Raw genomic sequence first — 18588 nt, 5'->3', positions numbered from 1 at the left:
CTAAGGTGGTGGAAACTTGTAACAACAGCAATAGAAAACTAGTACGGCTTCTGATACATGTAAGTTAGCAGTTTTCACATAAAAACCTTGAAAAATATGGGCGCCTGGGTGGCTCAGTGGGTTAAGCCGCTGCCTTCGGCTCGGGTCATGATCTCAGGGTCCTGGGATCGAGTCCCGCATCGGGCTCTCTGCTCAGCAGGGAGCCTGCTTCCCTCTCTCTCTCTCTCTGCCTGCCTCTCCGTCTACTTGTGATTTCTCTCTGTCAAATAAATAAATAAAATTTAAAAAAAAAAAAAAAACTTAAAAAAAAAAAACCTTGAAAAATAAATCTAGCAACACCAAAGATGAGTAGCATCCTTTAAACAAAGGATGGATTTTTCATTTCACCAGTCCTCACTTTCTCCTTTGTCTACACATGGCCTCCTGTGCTCATCTCCTTGGTCTAGCTAGTCCGTCCAAGTATTTAGGTTTTGGAACCCTGCCCTGAGTCATACTGTCTCCTAAGTAGTAGTATGTCTTCAGCAGTGAAGAGGCAAAAACAAAAAAGATAACAGGCAAGTAAATCCAGTCTCCCTTAAAATGATTAACTCAACCATAGCAACTTACTTATTTTTACAATGCGACCTGGGGCTAGTTTCTTCTCTGCAAAATGGGGTAAACCTTATAGTACATACCCGTGACACCTGTTTTGAGGACAAAATGAGATACAAAGTGAAAAGTGCCTTCCCCGAAGTCTAGCACATGGTAAACCCTCAATGAACAATAAATGTAATTAACATACTATTGCCTCTCCTGCCATTGAATATTTGGGTTGTTTCTAATATTTGGGGAAATAAAGTTCCTGAGCGTATTGCTTTTTCTTCTATACAATTAATGCCCAATGTTAAGTTTTCTGGGAAGATGAAAATGAATCAGTGGGACCAATACCTTCCACCTGTTCCCAAGAACCCCTGTGAAGTTTTATAACCCTCTTGCCTCACCGCAGACGAGGCGCAGAAGGCGGCGGCTTCCCGCAGACACGCCTTCCATCGCCGGCAGGGGGCGCCGCGGCCGTCCCGGTCCCGCCGGATGCTAATGAGGCCGGCGGCCCCGCCCCCTGCCGGAAGTGGCTGCGGCGGGAGGTGGGGCCTGTTCGTTCGGTTCTTCTGCCGTGCGGGAGCCATGGCGGCGTCTGAGGCGGCGGCGGCGGGGTCCGCGGCTCTGGCCTCGGGTGTCCCGACCGCCCCGACGGCCGCGAGGGGAGCCGCCGCCGCCGCCTCGGGCCCGTGGGGGCCCCCCGGACGGCTGAGGGGCAGCCGGCCGCGGCCCGCGGCGGCGAGACAGCAGCCGGCGGGTCCCGCGCCTCCGGCCCGGGAGCTGATCCAGCCGTCGGTGAGCGAGCTGTCCCGGGCCGTGCGGACCAACATCCTGTGCACCGTGCGCGGCTGCGGCAAGATCCTGCCCAACAGCCCGGCGCTCAACATGCACCTGGTCAAGAGCCACCGCCTGCAGGTGAGCCCGCCGCGGAACGGCGCCTCCCCGGGCCTGGCGCTCCGGGGCTTGGGCGCGGGCTCGGGCGTGCGGGGCGTGCGGGATCCCGGCCCGCGCCCGGGATTGCGCCGTGTGTGTGTGTGTGTGTGTGTGTGTGTGTGTGTGCGCGCGCGCGCGTGGAGCCTCGCCGGCTGGCGTCCACCCACAAAACGGGCCACACCGGCCAGGGAGTCCCGGCGGGGCAGAGTGGGCGCCAGCACGCAGGGACACCCAGTAGAAAACACTGTGTCATGCCTCTCCGCGGTGGGGCTCGGACGAGCCGGGACTGCCGGCCTCTGGCTTCGCGGCCCGGGCATTCGACGCAGGGACCTCGGTAGTTCCAGTAACTTGCGGAGGCCGGTCGCGTCCTCATCCTGCTGCTGGGGAGCGGATTGCGCAGCCGGACCGGAGCAGCAGTTGAAACCCGGTGTCCGCCTGTCCAGCCCGAGCGCTTTCCACCACACCCACCGTACCTGCGTGAGGCCTTCGGCTTCTGCCCGGCTTCTAAAAGGGCGCTGCAGCTCTGCCTCGCTTTCCCAGTGCGGTAGAATCGGGTGTGCCCAGGAGGGAGACGTAAGGGGCATTGCCCGCAGGACTTCTCTTAAAAAGGGAGCCCGTACGTTAACATGACAGTCGTGGGACCGTCCCTTCCTCGGTCTGTGAAGTGGGGCCGTGACTTATACCCCTCAGTGCGCGTCTGTGGAGAGCCCGGCTCCCCGAAAATCCAGAGGTCCGGCCCCACCCGACACCTGTGAAGTCCCAATTTCCCCGTCGTTACAAGGGGCAGTCTCCTCCCCCCGCTCCTTACTCGCTTCGCTCCGTGTCGACAGTGACGGAATTCCGAAGCGTGACACTCACAGCAGTTTTGTGAATGTAGCTGTGGATGGTCTGAACGCCCCCCGGGAGTACGTGTTGCAGGTTCTGTCTGCCCTTCCCGGAGATCCTCCTTGGAGACCTCCTTAGAATCGGGCTTCCGGGGAGAATTTATCAGAGGTTGTAGTTTCTAGTGGCCCAGACATTGGTGCCCATGAGAGGCCGACCCCGTCGGGCACCAGCTGGACAGATGCAGCACGGGTCCCCCGTGAAGATGAGGGAGCCGGGCCAGGAGGTGTGCTGGGGGGGACCCTGCAGGTGAGGCTGCGGTTTTCCTCAGAACCGAGGCCGTTTCTTCCAGGCCTCGAGTGCAGTACCTCTTCCGTGGTCTTTGGGAATGGTCTTCGACCTTGTGTTTTCTCTATCATACTAAATTTCAACGAAATCCTTCCTTTTTATTTTGAGTGGGTGAACCGCATGTTTGCAGAAATTCTACATGCCTTGATTCTCTCGGCTCACAGACCCAGCCAGGACACTTCACATCTCTGAGCCCAAGAGAAGCTGCCCGTCTTGCCAGGACTGGATTGGTCCAGAGATTGACTCTCACAGTTTTATTGTCCTTTTGTCTGGAGTTCCTGTCTGGAGCTCTTTCACTCTCAAGACTTTGCGAAGCATCTGTTGAGCACAAAGATACCATTTACTCTTCAGGACGAGCGTGATAGCATAGGAGGTCTATTTCTAATTATGTTTTTAAAAGACGTTAAGTTTAGGAATATCTAGAGATACCCGTACATTTACAAAATGCACAAACACGTACAATATACAGTGCACATACAAAGTATAATGAGATTAAGAAGGAGGCGTATGTTTGAGGCAGATAAAAATTTTGATAGTCAAATTTTTACCCGAACTTTTCAGAGCGGCAGTATCCTCCCTTGCTTAGAACCTATGTGAAGTCATTCTCCCAATTCTAAGCGGGTTTTCAGATGTCTCTTGTCTAAACCTAGGACAGTGCCCTCCAGATCCCTTTCTGAACTAAAAATGTTGAAGGGAAAAGTGGACTCTCCTGATTTTCCTTCATAGATCATTAAGGAGACCTGTTTCAGGAGGAATTAAAGGAATCTCACCCAGAACCATCATTATTTTTGTTTTTTATCTTTTTCTTGTCGGAGAGGCTCACTTTGCTGCCTTGTTCTGCCTTTCTAACCACAGCACTCAGCCAACCATGAGCATCTGCTATATGGGAGGAAAGGGGTTCATTTTCTTTGACGAGCGTGACCTATGTGACACAGCAGCCTTTGTGTACCTTTACAGAGGTGCCCCAATGGGGTGAATCTCTTACTCACCGTCTGCATCCTGAGGAGAAGGCTCTTGAGTTCAAACATTACTCTTGACACTTGTTGTTTTCAAAGTATTGGGAGGAGGGAGGGCGGAGGAGGCGGCCTGGGGAGAAGAGCTGCCTGGGAGCTCCCTGTGGTTTTGAAAGCTTTTTGGAGCTACTCGGGTACCAATCAAGTGCCTGCCTACTTACTGCTCTGAAGGTAGTCTGAGTTTAGCTGCTTGGCAGGTTTGCTTAAGATTCAGTGGGAATTTTTCCTGCTCGTTCTCTTGGTTACCGGCACTTGTAAAATTCTAGTTCCTTTTCTAGTTTTTTTTTTGGGGGGGGGGGGGTATGATACTCTTTTATCCCCTTCCCCATTAGTTGCTGTATGGTCCTTATTTTATTCTAGACTTTCTTCACAGGGTACCCTGTCCCCAAACAAATATTCCCTTCTTTTTTTTTTTTTTTTTAAAGATTATTTATTTATTTATTTATTTATTTGACAAAGATCACAAGTAGGCAGAGAGGCAGGCAGACAGAGAGGAAGGGAAGCAGGCTCCCTGCTGAGCAAAGAGCCCTATGTGGGGCTCGATCCCAGGACCCTGGGACCACGACCCGAGCCAAAGGCAGAGGCTTTAACCCACTGAGCCACCCAGACGCCCCCAAATATTCCCTTCTTAATGTAAATAATTAACCAACCCTTCTGAAGGATAGTGGTTAAGAATAGGGATTGGATTGTAAGGTGTAGGGACAGCTGTGTTTTGGTGTTATGCGGGTTCTTAAGATACGTGTCTCTATTTCATCTCCTAGTAGGAAATCTCCTCCTAGGAAATCTCCCTTGCCTACAGGGGGATTCCTGAGGAAATGAAAGCTGGGGATTAAGGAAAAGGAAGAGTAGGAGTAAATGGACATTTCTCAGAGATTCTTTTATTTCTTGTTTGAAAGCAGTGAAGGGGACAGGTGGGCCCTTAAAGAACCTCTAACCCAGCAGCATTTTTATTTTTGAAACCTGGCTTAAAGGATATGTTCGGTCCAGGGTTTGCTTTTAATGATTTGCAAGGAAATTGTTTTAAGGAAAAAACAAAGGAAAAGAAAGTTTCCAGGTCATTCTGCAGGCCATATTATACAAAGACCTGCAATTTTTAAATTTACAGTAAGAAGACAACAGAGCGAACTGATTTTCTTCTTGGATGCTTTCTGTGAAGGCAGTCAGGTGCTGGTGTAGTTAAAGTGCCTTTTTTTTCCCCACCAGTTTTTGCCACTGTTCTTAAAATCTTTTCCTTTTACCCTTTCTCCTTAAAGTGCATCCTTACCTGGTTTTCTCTTCTTCCATGTGTTTACTTTTTTCCATCTTGTTTTTTATTATTCCCTCTCACAGATTTTTCCCCCCAAATTCTTTTAGTTAAAATGTTTCATAAACATTTTTGAAATGCTTTTTTTTTTTTTTACTTTAAAATGTTTTGTGTAACAGGTACCCAAAAAAGGAATGCAAAACATGAAGTATTTTTTGTGTTCTCCTTTTAGTCATGCATACAAAAGATGAAGTACAAGAAGTCTGGCGAATTTTGTTTTTGAACATAGATAGAGGATGCCAGAACAAAACATGACTCTCACTGCGGTTCATGTGGTGTTGTGCCACCCCCATTTCTTATCTCCCCCATCCTCATCTCAGCCATCCTGTCTTTTTTTTTTTTTTTTTTAAGATTTTACTTATTTATTTGACAGAGATCACAAGTAGGCAGAGCAGCAGGCAGAGAGAGAGGAGGAAGCAGGCTCCCCGCCAAGCAGAGAGTCCAATGCGGGGCTTCATCCCAGGACCCCTGAATCACAAACCTGAGCTGAAGGCAGAGGCTTCCCACTGAGCCACCCAGGCGCCCCCTCCAGCCATCCTGTCTTTTGAGTTTATTGTCTCAGGACAGGAAGGCCCTGGAATTGGGATGGGGAGATGGTGATAGGGAGGGTGAGGAGTTGGCCCTCAGAAAGCACGAAAGTGAACGCTCTCAGATTGTTGCCATTCCTGTAATAAAGGCCACCAGGGGATGGTTGGTGTCCATTACAGCTGTCTTTAGTGTTTCATCCTAGTGCATGATACAGTTTTGGCTTTGATGGCCACGTGAACATGTTCAGTATAATGCTCCCAGTTTTTATTGAACATTTACTCTGTCCAGACATTGCCAAATGCAACAGATGATACAAATACTTTCTTCCCCTTGAAAAGGTTTGGGGGATTTCAAGTAGTTCCATTAGACAAAACAGGTAAGTAACAGAAGAGAAAGGCAATTCGAAGTATTTATAGTAAGGGACTTGAATGTCTCAAGCTAGAGCAATTTGGACCCAGCAAGATATGAGGTGCCACTAAAAATGTTCAAGTGAGGTAATGGCATGATCAGAGCTATACTTTAGAAGAATGAATCTGGCAAAGTGAATGAAAAAAAGATTGAAGTTCTAGAAATGAGTCAAGAGGCTAATGATTAAAGTCCAAACAGAGTCATCATGACTTGAACTAATGATGTAACAGTGAAAACGGAAAGTTGAGGGAGGTGGTGGAAGACCCGTAAAGAGAAGGGACTAATTGCCAAAATTCGGAATCTAGCAGGATGTTCACCAGTAGGTGAATGGATAGATGAACTGTGGTACCTCCAGAGAATGGCATATTACTCAGCACTAAAAAGAAATGAGCTATCAAGCCATGAAACGACGTGGCAGAAATTCAGGTCAGGAGTATACTCGATGAAAGCAGCTAATATGAAGAGGGTACCTACTGCATCATTCCAACTGTATAACTTTCTGGAGAAGGCAAAAAAGATTAGTCCTTGTCATGTGGGTTTAAGGGAATATTAGGAATAGGTGTAAGCACAGAGGATTTTTAGGGCAGTGAAAATACTGTGTGATTGTGTAACAGTGGATGTTTATCATTACACACTTGTCAAAAGCCACAGAATATACAACAGCAACAATGAACTCTAATATAAACTGTGGATTTTTGGTGATACTGATGTGCCAATGTAGGTTCATTGATTGGAACAAATGTACCACTCTGGTAGGGGATAATGTTAATAGCGGAACAGGCTATTCACATTTGGGGAGGGAGGGATATATGGGAAATCTCTGTGCTTTCTGCTCAATTTTGCTGTGAACCTAAAACATCTCTAAAACGTTAACTTTTTTTTTTTTTTTTAAAGATTTTATTTATTTATTTGACAGACAGAGATCACAAGTAGGCAGAGAGAGAGAGAGGGAAGCAGGCTCCCTGCTGAGCAGAGAGCCCGATGCGGGGCTCGATCCCAGGACCCTGAGATCATGACCTGAGCTGAAGGCAGCGGTTTAACCCACTGAGCCACCCAGGCGCCCCAAAACGTTAACTTTTTTTAAAAAGTGAAGTGAACATGTCTTTGAGAACATGATTGGGAGTTTAAAAGGGGATAATAAAAGGGCATGGTAGGGGTGCCCGGGTGACTCAGTGGGTTAAGGCCTCTGCCTTCAGCTCAGGTCATGATCCCAGGGTCCTGGGATCAAGCCCCGCATAAGGCTCTCTGCTCAGCAAGGACCCTGCTTCCTCCTCTCTCTCTGCCTGCCTCTCTGCCTACTTGTGATCTGTCAAATAAATAAATAAAATATTTTAAAAATGGGGGGGGGGGCATGTTAGGGCACCTGGTTGGCTCAGTCTAAGTGTCTGCTTTGGCTCAGGTCATGATTCCAGGGTCCTAGGATTGAGTCCCGCATCTGGCTCCCTGCTCTGCGGGGAACCTGCTTTTCCCTCTGTCTCTCTCTCTCTCTCTCTCTGTGTCTCTCATGAATAAATAAATAAAACACTTAAAAATAAAAATTAAGTTTTTAAAAAGGCATGCAAAGCAGAGTTGAGAGTATATTAGAAGTGAGCATGAATTTTGTAGTGACCTTGTAGGCAATTTTGTGGAGCATCTGAACAGCCTGGAACATACACAGGAGCCATGTCCCTGGCGTATCACTAAGAGGAATTTGATGATTGTCAGGTGAATGAAGAATTTCTCAGTCTTAATATTCTCCCCACATGTCGTTTTTTCTTGCTAATAACACTAGATGGAAAAATATCAAGTTAACAAAGTATTTCATTAAAAAGAAACAAAACACTAGGTGAACTGGTGAGTAGGAATGAGTTTGGTGATAAGAGACCATGTCAGTTGTCATTAAAGCTAGTAGCTACCAGTATTTTAACAGAGAGCCTTTCAGTCTGACTTTCACAAGGACAGTAATTTAATGTAAAGTTCTGGTTTGGCATTAAGTTGGTTGGCAGAAAGCAAAAGAAGAAACAAAACTCTCTATAACAAATAGCAATAATAACTAATTGAGTGATCACATGATAAGCACTGTGTTAATGACTAAATCCCCACAACAACCATGAAGTAGATCCTGTTTTACCTTCTTCACAGGTAAGGAAACCAAGGCAATTCATTTTCTCAAGGTCACAAGAAAGTGGCAAAGTAGAGAATTCAAACTACGGCAGTCCACATTCCAGAACCCAGGGGTTTAACCTCTATGCAAGGGGTTCCAAAGCTAGACTGTATTTTCGGATTATGTGGGGAGACTTAAAAACCAAGTATGGATCCCTAATCCCCCCCACTCCAAACTAAAGTGTCTCCTGTGATTTTTCAGACTCTAGGGTTGAAAACCACCACCCTACGCTGGACTGCCTTTCAAAAAATGCCAGTTAGCAGGCAAATGCTCTCTTCTTTAAGCATTAAGACAATACCAAGAGGTGTACAGAATAGTCTCTGCCCTTTAAGAAAGTTAGTTGGAGAGAAAGAATTCTGGGGAAAAAATGGTAATATTTAAAATAGCTTAAGTTTCATTATCTCAGAATTCAAACAGGAAACAGATCTCTATATCTGGGTGGTGGTGAGCAGAACAAGGGAGTGTTGTTTATTGAGGCTATGATCTGGGCTTGGCTTTATGCTAATCCAATACAAGATCATCTTGAGAGTTAACTACTGTATCTATCTCTGAAATGAGTAAACTGACTCAGAGAGGTTAAGGCAACAACCCTAACTGGTAGAAGTGGTTTGTAGGTTTTTCAATGCCAGGTGCTTTTTCCACCATCGCAGTCTGCCTGAAGAGAGCCAGGAGAATGTAGGGCAAATTGGGCCTTCATAGACTGTGCAATTGGAAGTGGGAAGAATGTGAGGCTGAGTAGGGTGGTGTATGAAAAGGGAACAGAAAAAGGTACGGCTATAATGGGAGATTTGAGGCATAACACAGTTAGGTGATACATACAAATAAGTTTTCAGAATGTCACATTTGTTATAACATTAGAAGAGGAAGGAAAATTATGTAAGAGACCATGTAAATAACCCAAATGAATATGAATATCTGGGCAGTATGGCGCAGTAGGATTGTAAAAGAATGAACCAGTGTGGAAGACATGGAGGACTAATTGAATTTGATATGGAAAGATAAATTATGTTGTTTAAAAATAAAACAAGAACAGCTTCTTTTCCCTCTAAATGAGTGGACACAAACTCAACAAGGTCAACATGTTCCTCTTGAGATCCACTGGGAAGGCAAAGGGAAGGAGTCTTAGCCACGTGATTATTCATTTCTCACTTCTCCAGAAGCACTACTGGTAGAGAGGGAAGTGGACATGTTCCAACAGTATTGAATCCTCGCTAATCAGAACACTAGATGACCAGGATACCTGCCTGAGCGCTGCAGCAACAGCTGAGGCCTGAGTCAAAGGGAAGTTCTACCCCTTCCACTTAGACCTCAATCTGTATTTTGATTATGTTCTTCTTTCCAGCTCATCTCTTAACTCAGGCAAAAGATCCAGGGGAGGGGCATCCCATGATAGGGACCCAAAACTATTCCCTCCAGCAACAGGGATTCCCTTTACACCAGCAAGAACCCCGCATGGTTGACCCCAAGAGAGCGACTGACCTGACCTTTTCTGCCTGCCTGCTCGTATCCACTGACCTTTGTCCTACATTTTCCTTACATAAACCTGAAAGTATTTTCAGCACTTTGGAGACAGTCGTAGAGAAGTTAGTCCACTATCTTCCTGGTACTGGATTCACTGAAATAAATCCCTTTTCTTGTGTCACCACCACTTGTCTCACTACCTTTGTGGTGAGTGGCCAAAGTTGGTCTCTTTTGGGATCCCCGGAACCAGGCGCTCTTCTACCCTTGAGCCCTGGTTACATGAATACATCTCCAGTTGTTTCCAGTGACCTGTCAAGAGGTCCTTCCCCAGCCCACCCCACCCCCCTTTAGGGCCAGACAGGAATTACGCTGGAGGTCATAGGTGTGTCACACCTGCAGTATGTGAGCTTATCAGGGGCACCAGGACAGAGCACTCCAAGCTAAATGAAGTCACGAGGTATTTTAAACTCCCAGCCAAAAAGACAATCACATACTTAATAACAAAGGATGATTAGGATTATATGAGTTAATATTATATATGTGTGTATATATATATATATATAAGTTGTGTCGACTGCCTTCACCTACTTCAGGGGTTTAAGGATCAGAGGAAGTCAGGGTGCCAGGAGGAAGGCCTGAAGAACAGAGTCAAAGGAGGGGTTTTTTAGGGGCTCCCAATAATTGAGGGTGGGGTAGAAGGGAAGGGAAGAATTAGGGTGGTACCAAAATGTTGAGCCTGAGAAATGGAATATACCACTTACAAACAAAGAAAGCTGGCTTTAAGGACAGAAATTTTAAGTTTAGAAGGAGGAGTTTTAAAGGAATGGATAGAAACTTTTAAACAACATGGAGGGGTTTTTGGTTTTGGAAAAAAAAAATTTTTTAAGATTTTATTTATTTGAGGGAGAGCGAGAATGAGAGAGAGAAAGAGAGCGAGCGAGCATGAGAAGGGGGTTGGTCAGCAGGGAGCCTGATGTGGGATTCTATCCCTGGACTCCAGGATCATGACCTGAGCCGAAGGCAGTCGATTAACCCACCGAGCCACCCAGGTGCCCCTCTTTTGAAAAATGTTTATAGATTTATTGAGCTACAGTTTGATTCACCGTAACATCTACCCATTTTAAGTGAAAAATTTAATTATTCAATAGATCCACATAGTTGTGCCAGCAGCACGACAATCATTTTAGAACATTTTTATCTACCCTAAAAGATCTCTTATGCCCATCTTTAGTCATTCCTTGTTTCTGGTCCCAGCCAGTCCCACTGGTTTGTTTTGTTTTTTAATAATTATGTAAAATAATTTTTTCTTTTGCAGGATGGCATAGTAAATCCAACAATAAGAAAGGATTTGAAAACTGTACCGAAATTCTACTGTTGTCCCATTGAAGGATGTCCTAGAGGCCCTGACAGACCATTTTCTCAATTTTCTCTCGTAAAACAGGTATTTTATTTAAGTAGACTTCTCTGAAGGTGAAATGCAGGTGATACAAACCTAATGTGCATTCTAATCACTTACGAAACCATAACTGGAGAATTCTCAAATTCTGCCTGTGAGGATAGCCCTACCCGGGCGTCTCCGTGTTGGGGAAGACGGGAGTGGGGTTTAACAAGAGTGAAGGAGAAGTGGCTTGTTCTGGAGAAGATGTCCAGAAGTGGGTTTGGAGAGAAGGGCGAGAAGACCGGTTCCACAGCAAATGAGAAATGTGTGCTCCACGTCTCTTGTGTGACTGTGTGCCTCCAAGGCCCGAGGAGCAAAGGCACAGAGGAGGAATTCTCTTAAGGAAGGACGAAGCCGCAGAAGTCAGGAAGAGTTCCGGAAGCAGCTGCCTTCGGAGGAGGGAGGGGCCCAGTGAGTGGGGAAGGCGGTCACGTGGGACTGGCAGGGACTGGCAGCTGAACTACTCTCCCGAGGGCTGGCTCAAGGGGTCCTAAGAAAAGCCTGGCGGACTTTCTCCTGTCTGCAGCACTAGTTTGTAAACCCAAGTGGGTGCCATGAATTGCCACCAAAACAGGGTTCTCACTTTTCACAAAGCGGCAGTGACAGGGAGAAGGGGCGTGTGGTAAACTGCAGTTTGCCTGCTTTTCCATTCTTTTGATGTGTAGACCGCTCTCGCTTGTCCTGTAGACTCATTTTTAATGCACGTACAGGGATGGTTTTTTCAAATGTTCTGAGCAATGTGGTTTTCCACTTTGGTCTTCTGTGTTCTTCCTAGCACTTCATGAAGATGCACGCCGAAAAGAAGCATAAGTGCAGTAAGTGCAGCAATTCCTATGGCACGGAGTGGGACTTGAAAAGGCACGCCGAGGACTGCGGCAAGACCTTCCAGTGCACGTGCGGCTGTCCCTACGCCAGCAGAACTGCGTTACAGTCTCACGTCTACCGCACTGGCCATGAGATCCCGGCAGAGCACAGGTAAAGGGGAAGAAACGGTGGCCCAGGAGTCAGTCGCTATGGGAAGAATTTCAGACGAAACTCCTGGAAAGCCATTAGTGCAGGGAGAAAGGAGGACTCACAGCAAAAAACATGACGTGAAAGGGGGGAACTTTCGGAAAGGCGAACAATACTAGCAAAGGGTCCACATCTGTCTAACCCGGTTGTTCTTCCTTATTTCTTCCCAATTGAAAAGCCCAGCTTGGGGCGCCTGGGTGGCTCAGTGGGTTAAGCCGCTGCCTTCGGCTCAGGTCATGATCTCAGGGTCCTGGGATCGAGTCCCGCATCGGGCTCTCTGCTCAGCAGGGAGCCTGCTTCCTTCTCTCTCTCTCTGCCTGCCTCTCTGCCTACTTGTGATCTCTCTCTGTCAAATAAATAAATAAAATCTTTAAAAAAAAAAAAGAAAAGCCCAGCTTGAAGCATTTTCCATCAGAGGGATGTTATTAAATTGCTAAAGAGTTAAGTTTTATCATGAAACTGTACTTCATCTTAAAGGTCAAATTTATATTTGGAGTAATAGCTTCCTACTTTAGGAACAGTAAAAGTTGCATTATATAATCTGTTAGCTCCCTCGTGCTTATAGAGCTAAGCTGAGTACTAGAGTACTTAGAGGTATGCCCCGAAAAAGATGGGCTTCCTCCTTCCCTGCCTGCATGCTCCTCCACTTCTGCCCACCATATAGTAGTCCTAGTTGTCATAGAGGCACAGAAGGATGGATCTCCCCTCCCCTGGTGGATTCTGATCTCTGCTCTAGATGTGGGGAACAGCATTTGTAAATACTTGAAGAGACTGCACCAGGGTTGAAGAAAGCTGCAGCCTAAACTCTTGTTTTTCTCCTGTTAACTCTGTCCTTGGTTTCAGGGATCCACCTAGTAAGAAAAGGAAAATGGAGAGCTGCTTGCACAGCCAAAAGTTGTCCAGTAAGACCACTGAGGCCTTGAGCACCCAACCAGCTGCAAGACCAGACACTCAAGAACTGGAAACTTCAGATATAAAGCTGGTCACTTCTTTTGAAGACTCTTGCAGCTCTAATGCCGGAAAGCAGACTCTTACAACACCTCCAAGATACCCTCAGAAGTTGCTTTTACCCAAGCCCAAAGTGGCTGTGGTGAAACTTCCTGTTATGCAGTTTTCTCCCATGCCTATCTTCGTGCCTACAGCTGACTCCTTGGCCCAGCCTGTGGTGTTGGGTGTCGACCACCAGGGTTCTGCCCCTGGCGCTGTGCACATACTGCCCTTGTCAATTGGAACCCTGATCCTCGGCCTCGATTCGGAGGCTGGCTGTCTGAAGGAAAGTCTCCCTCTTCCAAAAATTGTAAGTCCTGTTGCCATGGAGCCAATTAGTACAGGCGTTCAAGTGAACTTGGGTAAGAGTCTGTCTAATCCTTTACAAGAACTAGGGAACACATGTCAGAAGAACAGTATTTCTTCAATCAACGTACAGACAGACTTGTCTTACGCCACGCAGCACTTCATACCTTCCACGCCGTGGGCTGGGCCTGATTCCTCTGTATCTTCTTGTTCTCAAACAGATTTGACGTTTGGTTCTCAAGTCTCCCTTCCCATTAGTGTTCATACGCAAACGTTTTTGCCCAGTTCCAAGGTGACCTCGTCCATTGCTGCTCAGACTGATGCGTTTATGGATGCCTGTTACCAGTCAGGTGGGATCTCCAGAGAAACCCAGACGAGTGGGATGCAAAGTCTGACAGATGACGGAGTACCAATGGACCAAGCTGTTATGGGTGGGGACATTTTTGAGAGCGTCCATTCATCCTTCGGTGTTTCTACAGATAGTATTATAAGCAGCAGCTTAGTAGCAGAGACCGTCGCTCATGATTTGTTACCTCAGACCCACCCTAAGACTTTAAATCAAGATCTTGAGAAATCAGCACCAATTATAACCTTCAGTGCACAGCACAGCATGCTTCCTTCACAGAACATGACAGATAATCAGACCCAAACTATAGATTTATTAAGCGATTTAGAAAACATCTTGTCAAGTAATCTCCCCAGTCAGACACTGGACAATCGTGGTCTTTTGTCTGACACAAGTACCGGACCTGACCCCCAGCTCCCATCTGGCCCGACCCAGAATCCCGCAATTGATTTTGATATTGAAGAGTTCTTGTCTGCCTCAAATATCCAGACTCAAACTGAAGAGAGTGAGCTTAACACCATGACCACCGAGCCTGTCTTGGAATCGCTGGACATAGAGACCCAGACGGACTTCTTCCTTGCAGACACATCTGCTCAGTCCTATAGTTGTAGGGGAAATTCTAACTTCTTGGGCCTTGAAATGTTTGACACGCAGACACAGACAGACTTAAACTTCTTTTTAGACAGTAGCCCCCACCTGCCTCTGGGAAGTATTCTGAAACACTCCAGCTTTTCCATGAGTACTGATTCATCTGACACAGAGACCCAGACTGAAGGAATCTCCGCTGCTAAAAACATACCTGCTGTAGAGAGCAAAGTTCAGTTGAACAGTACAGAGACACAGACCATGAATTCTGGCTTCGAAACCCTGGGGAGCTTGTTCTTCACCAGCAACGAAACTCAAACAGCAATGGATGACTTTCTTCTGGCCGATTTGGCCTGGAACACAATGGAGTCTCAGTTCAGCTCTGTAGAAACCCAGACATGTGCAGAACTACACAGGGTCTCTGACTTCTAAAAGTGAAGTCCGAGCGTGCAACGGCATTGACGATTTTCTTCTGCGTTTGGAAAATGGAGAGCGGGACAACAGTGTTAACGCTATTGAATGTAGTTACTGATGCATTTACTTCAGTTCTTGGAGGGTCTTTGCCTTTTGTACTTGTAAACATGAAATTTGTGTATAAATGTGAGTGTATGATAAAGTGTAAGATGTTGGTCTAAATAATACTGTTTCTGTGTTGCCTACATTTGCCCTGTCATGGTTAGTCTTCCCATCTTCAAAACACAAGTGTATTTCATGCCTTTCAAACCCATCTAGCATTAGCTGAAGCCAAGCTTACCAGGTACTAGGGTACAGACTTTTCAGACCTTCAAAACACTTCAGTGGAAATGTGTCTTGCTTAACTTAAATTGCTCCTAAAATATTTGACAGTGCTTGTTAGAAATTCCTGTTTCCTGATAGTGAATCTAAAGAAATCAGATACCACACATCAGATGTAAAAGCCGGCGCTCAGATGGTGTGGGACTCATGCTGCCTACGGCTTCATCTGCTTTGACATCTCGCTTTTTTCTGACTTGAAGACAAAGGAGAACTACAGCCGTCTTTAGCTTCTGAGACCATCTCCATGTAGTCAGTGCCATTCTTCCTTTACATGAACTGAGACCAACCCACATGTACAGTACTTCCTCACAAGACTTGCTGCTGTACAATTACTGCTTCAAGAAGTAGCGGCAAGCACTTAGTGTAAATAGCGATCCTCCTAGTCCAAGTAACTGTACGTCATTCCAGCCGTGGAAACTCATTCTGGAGTGTGCCCTGGGAACATCCCTCCTGCTCTCCCCGGTAGGCAAGGGTGGTACTCCACAGCTGCTTCTCAAAATGTACCCATAGGCTGGATCTGAGTTTTGTCTCTCTAAATGTTTAAAAAAATTAAGGGAAAGAGAAAAAGGACATCCCCCCCCCCCCAGCTAAATTTCAGTGTAAGGTGATAGGGCAAGAGTGCAATCAACAGTTACTCTAAAGTGAATCTTCCCTTCCACTTCTCATCTTTTCCTTGAATAAGGAAAGGCATTGGGCTAGCAAGGATGTTATCTGTGCCTTGAGGATAGCAAGTATAGAAGAGATCCACCTAAGAAATGGTATTCTGCATTTTGTTGCTTTGTTTAGACGGCAAGACCAGTCTTCAAAGAAAAGGAGGTGAAGACCAGTTATGTCAGTGATCGAGGACATCCATGTTTTTAGATAGGAGCATGGTCATACCTGCTTTGGAGGTTAACTGTATTTAGGATTGTTGTCCAACTTTCAGCCAAGGAAAAAATCAGTGCAGCCTGTACATTTTCAAAGTTTGTTAAGAAAGTTCCTTCTGTGGCACACTTATGCTGCTGAAGGCTAAATCCTCAAAATAAAACTTAAGGAGTGGACTAATAACCCCAAGTAAATAGATGATATTACTACTAATTCCTGTCCCATAGAAGAATAGTTGGTAGTGAATAAACATATCCTGGAGAGATGAACCCAACCTGGTAGATAAGAGTTTGCTTTGGTCACAGTGGCCTATGACTATGGGTTTCAAAACAAACATAAAGCCTTAACTAGAATTTCATTGTGTTAGAATTGTCACTGCCTTAATGTTTGAACATTGATTTAAATTCTCCAAGCAAAGGAGAAGTGCATGTTTGTTTATGGCTTTTTTGTAAATATAAATGCAGTGATCTTTGGCTTTAAAAAATTCGTTCCTGTGAAAATGTTTGTTAATTAATCCAGCCAGTAGAGTTATTTACAGAAAAATTGCGCATGTCATAGTTCTTTATGTACAAGAATTGTTTTCCCTCCCAAAAACCTTAGTTACCTGAATTGTCCTAAGATTATTCATAATAACTGAAATTCAGTGATTAAAGAGAAGTGAGAATTCTACCTTTTTTGTGTGTGAATTCTTCGACATACTCATAATGTGACCTGTTTTGTTGCCTTGACTTTCACAAACCCATCATCTGCTGATAGTCACAGGATGCAATGGTTGTGCCTAGTTATTTTCATAACTGTTTTACCTGTGTTCATGAAAATATACGAATAATTTTCCTAGTAGAAGAAAATGAAAAGACATGCCGTTACTAAACTTTCTATTTTGATGTGAAGTTTTTATCTGATAAAAGTAACACACCTTACGGTTTTAAAGTTTTGGAAGGATTTCAAAGGAGATGACTCCATGCATTTGCCGAAGGCGACCATTTTATAACACGATGCCGTTTATCTTCGTAAATAATATAATTCTAGCTTACGAGCAAAAATAAGAGGGTTAGAATATAAGTAGTTCCTTAGTCAATGTATTTCTGATTCCTTGATATAAAGGGGAAATAAAAACAAATTTTTTGTAGACTTACCTGAAAGAGGCTGAGTAAGTTTTGAAGCTTCTTTTTATCAGAAGAAAATATATCTATGTCAGTCCAGTTGTGAAGCTGTAGTCTTAGTAGTGGCAAATTGACAGGGTGATGCTTTCAAGTAATATTTTATGGCCTCAGTTTTAGAAGGTTTACCTTAATTCCAGTCCAAACCTCACCAAAACTTGCCATCTAATATTGACTCTAAGCATTTACTCTGCTTTATTTCAAGCAATGCTTCTCACTCTGGTCCTCAGAAGCCTCTTAAAGAGGAGAGGAAACGTATACCTTTGGGGATTTAGGGACAAAGGCTTTGTAGTCTCAAGTATTCATTCCCATTGGAAGTGCTTTCAAGTGTCGCTTGGTAAGATTTGGTTCTGGGAAAGAGCATGTCGATCTTCTGGCTTCATACTCCCAACATCTAACAGACTGTCAAAAGACATGGAGTTTCATCAAGATGTTGGCTAGTATAATGTAGTTACGGCCAAGAAGTAGTCCAGTAAATGTGCTTGCTTTGCAATGTTTCAACCCGAAGGGTTCTCTCAGTTGTATCAACAGTGTTGATGAGCGGACACGCTGATGTTTTAGCTTACATAGCGGGAGAGGCAGGCTAAAGATGAAGGGGATTCCTAGGTTGTCAGTGTTCCCAGACTAACGTCTGTGGCCCTACATTTGATAACCTGTGTGTGTGAAAGGAGCAAATATCCAAACTATGAATAAATTCAAGCATTGTCTGTAACCCTTGAACTGGAAAAGTACCAATATTCATTCCTTTCAACAAACTGCAGGGGAAAAAACTCTAAATTTTGTATCGCCTTACTAATAACAAAATACACACATTTGTAACTCTGTGCTAAGTCCACAAAGTCAAAATAGTGACGGCTGGCATAACAGAAACATTGCCTAGGCCCTGCCACTGACTTGGATGGTGACTATCAAGAAAGTTACTATTAAGGGACAGAAGGCTACAAAAACGAAACAAGAAAACAATCGTAAAAAGTGATACTCATTTTTAGTTTATCAGTGAAGTGGTCAAATATTTGAGAAATATTTTTTGAAAAAATATATCTCCATGGTGACTTTGTTATTCTCAAAAGTATATATGCCATTTCAATGTGAACAAAGTTGTTTTGCTGTTTTGGGTTTTTTGTTTTTGTTTTTGTGTTTTTGTCATAAAGGCATGACCTTCTTCGCATGGCATGTGTCAGACGTTATTCCAAGCGTGGCATCTTTTACTGCTTTTGCTGGAAGCTTTTTTACTCTCTGCTTTCTGGTGCTCCATTGCTTTTTCCATCCCTTGTTTGGTTTTATGATTGCCTCTCAAACATGTTTGTGTTTAGGATTGAATTTGAAAGTCATCCCCCTCTTTATCTTCTTTATCCTGTGCTGTAACGAGAAATTTAGTGACTTCAGAAAATGTAGAGCTTGTACTGTAATAAAAACGTGGCAGAAGTCAAAATATCTTAAGTAATCACAAAGGGTATTTAACCTTCCAGTGCCCTGCAGTAACCTCTCCCTATTGAAAGTGAGCCTTCAGGAGGAGCACCTGGGCGGCCTAGGGGGTTGAGCCTCTGCCTTCGGCTCGCTT

The 18588-nt window shown here is 44.9% G+C and overlaps 1 protein-coding gene across 1 annotated transcript; it reads left to right on the top strand.

Moving 5' to 3' along the window:
• Window positions 1-1137: 1137 nt before the first annotated feature.
• Window positions 1138-16536, top strand: ATMIN (ATM interactor). Its single transcript, XM_059150870.1, has 4 exons — window positions 1138-1491; window positions 10851-10976; window positions 11749-11948; window positions 12828-16536. The coding sequence occupies exons 1-4, from the start codon at window positions 1162-1164 to the stop codon at window positions 14638-14640; spliced, it is 2469 nt and encodes an 822-aa protein (XP_059006853.1). The 5' UTR covers window positions 1138-1161; the 3' UTR covers window positions 14641-16536.
• Window positions 16537-18588: the final 2052 nt, after the last annotated feature.

This window comes from Mustela lutreola, chromosome 16 (assembly GCF_030435805.1).
Source record: "Mustela lutreola isolate mMusLut2 chromosome 16, mMusLut2.pri, whole genome shotgun sequence".
NCBI lineage: Eukaryota > Metazoa > Chordata > Mammalia > Carnivora > Mustelidae > Mustela > Mustela lutreola.
The sequence above is the reverse complement of the archived record's forward strand: the minus strand, read 5'-3'. Positions and strand labels throughout refer to the sequence as shown.

What these genes read in the sequence shown, in the direction of transcription:
- ATMIN (XM_059150870.1), top strand. Translation starts at nt 1,162, where the DNA reads ATGGCGGCGTCTGAGGCGGCGGCGGCGGGGTCCGCGGCTCTGGCCTCG. An exon ending in AATTTTCTCTCGTAAAACAG is followed by an intron (nt 10,977 to 11,748) that starts GTATTTTATTTA and finishes TGTTCTTCCTAG; the next exon opens with CACTTCATGAAGATGCACGC. An exon ending in GAGATCCCGGCAGAGCACAG is followed by an intron (nt 11,949 to 12,827) that starts GTAAAGGGGAAG and finishes CCTTGGTTTCAG; the next exon opens with GGATCCACCTAGTAAGAAAA.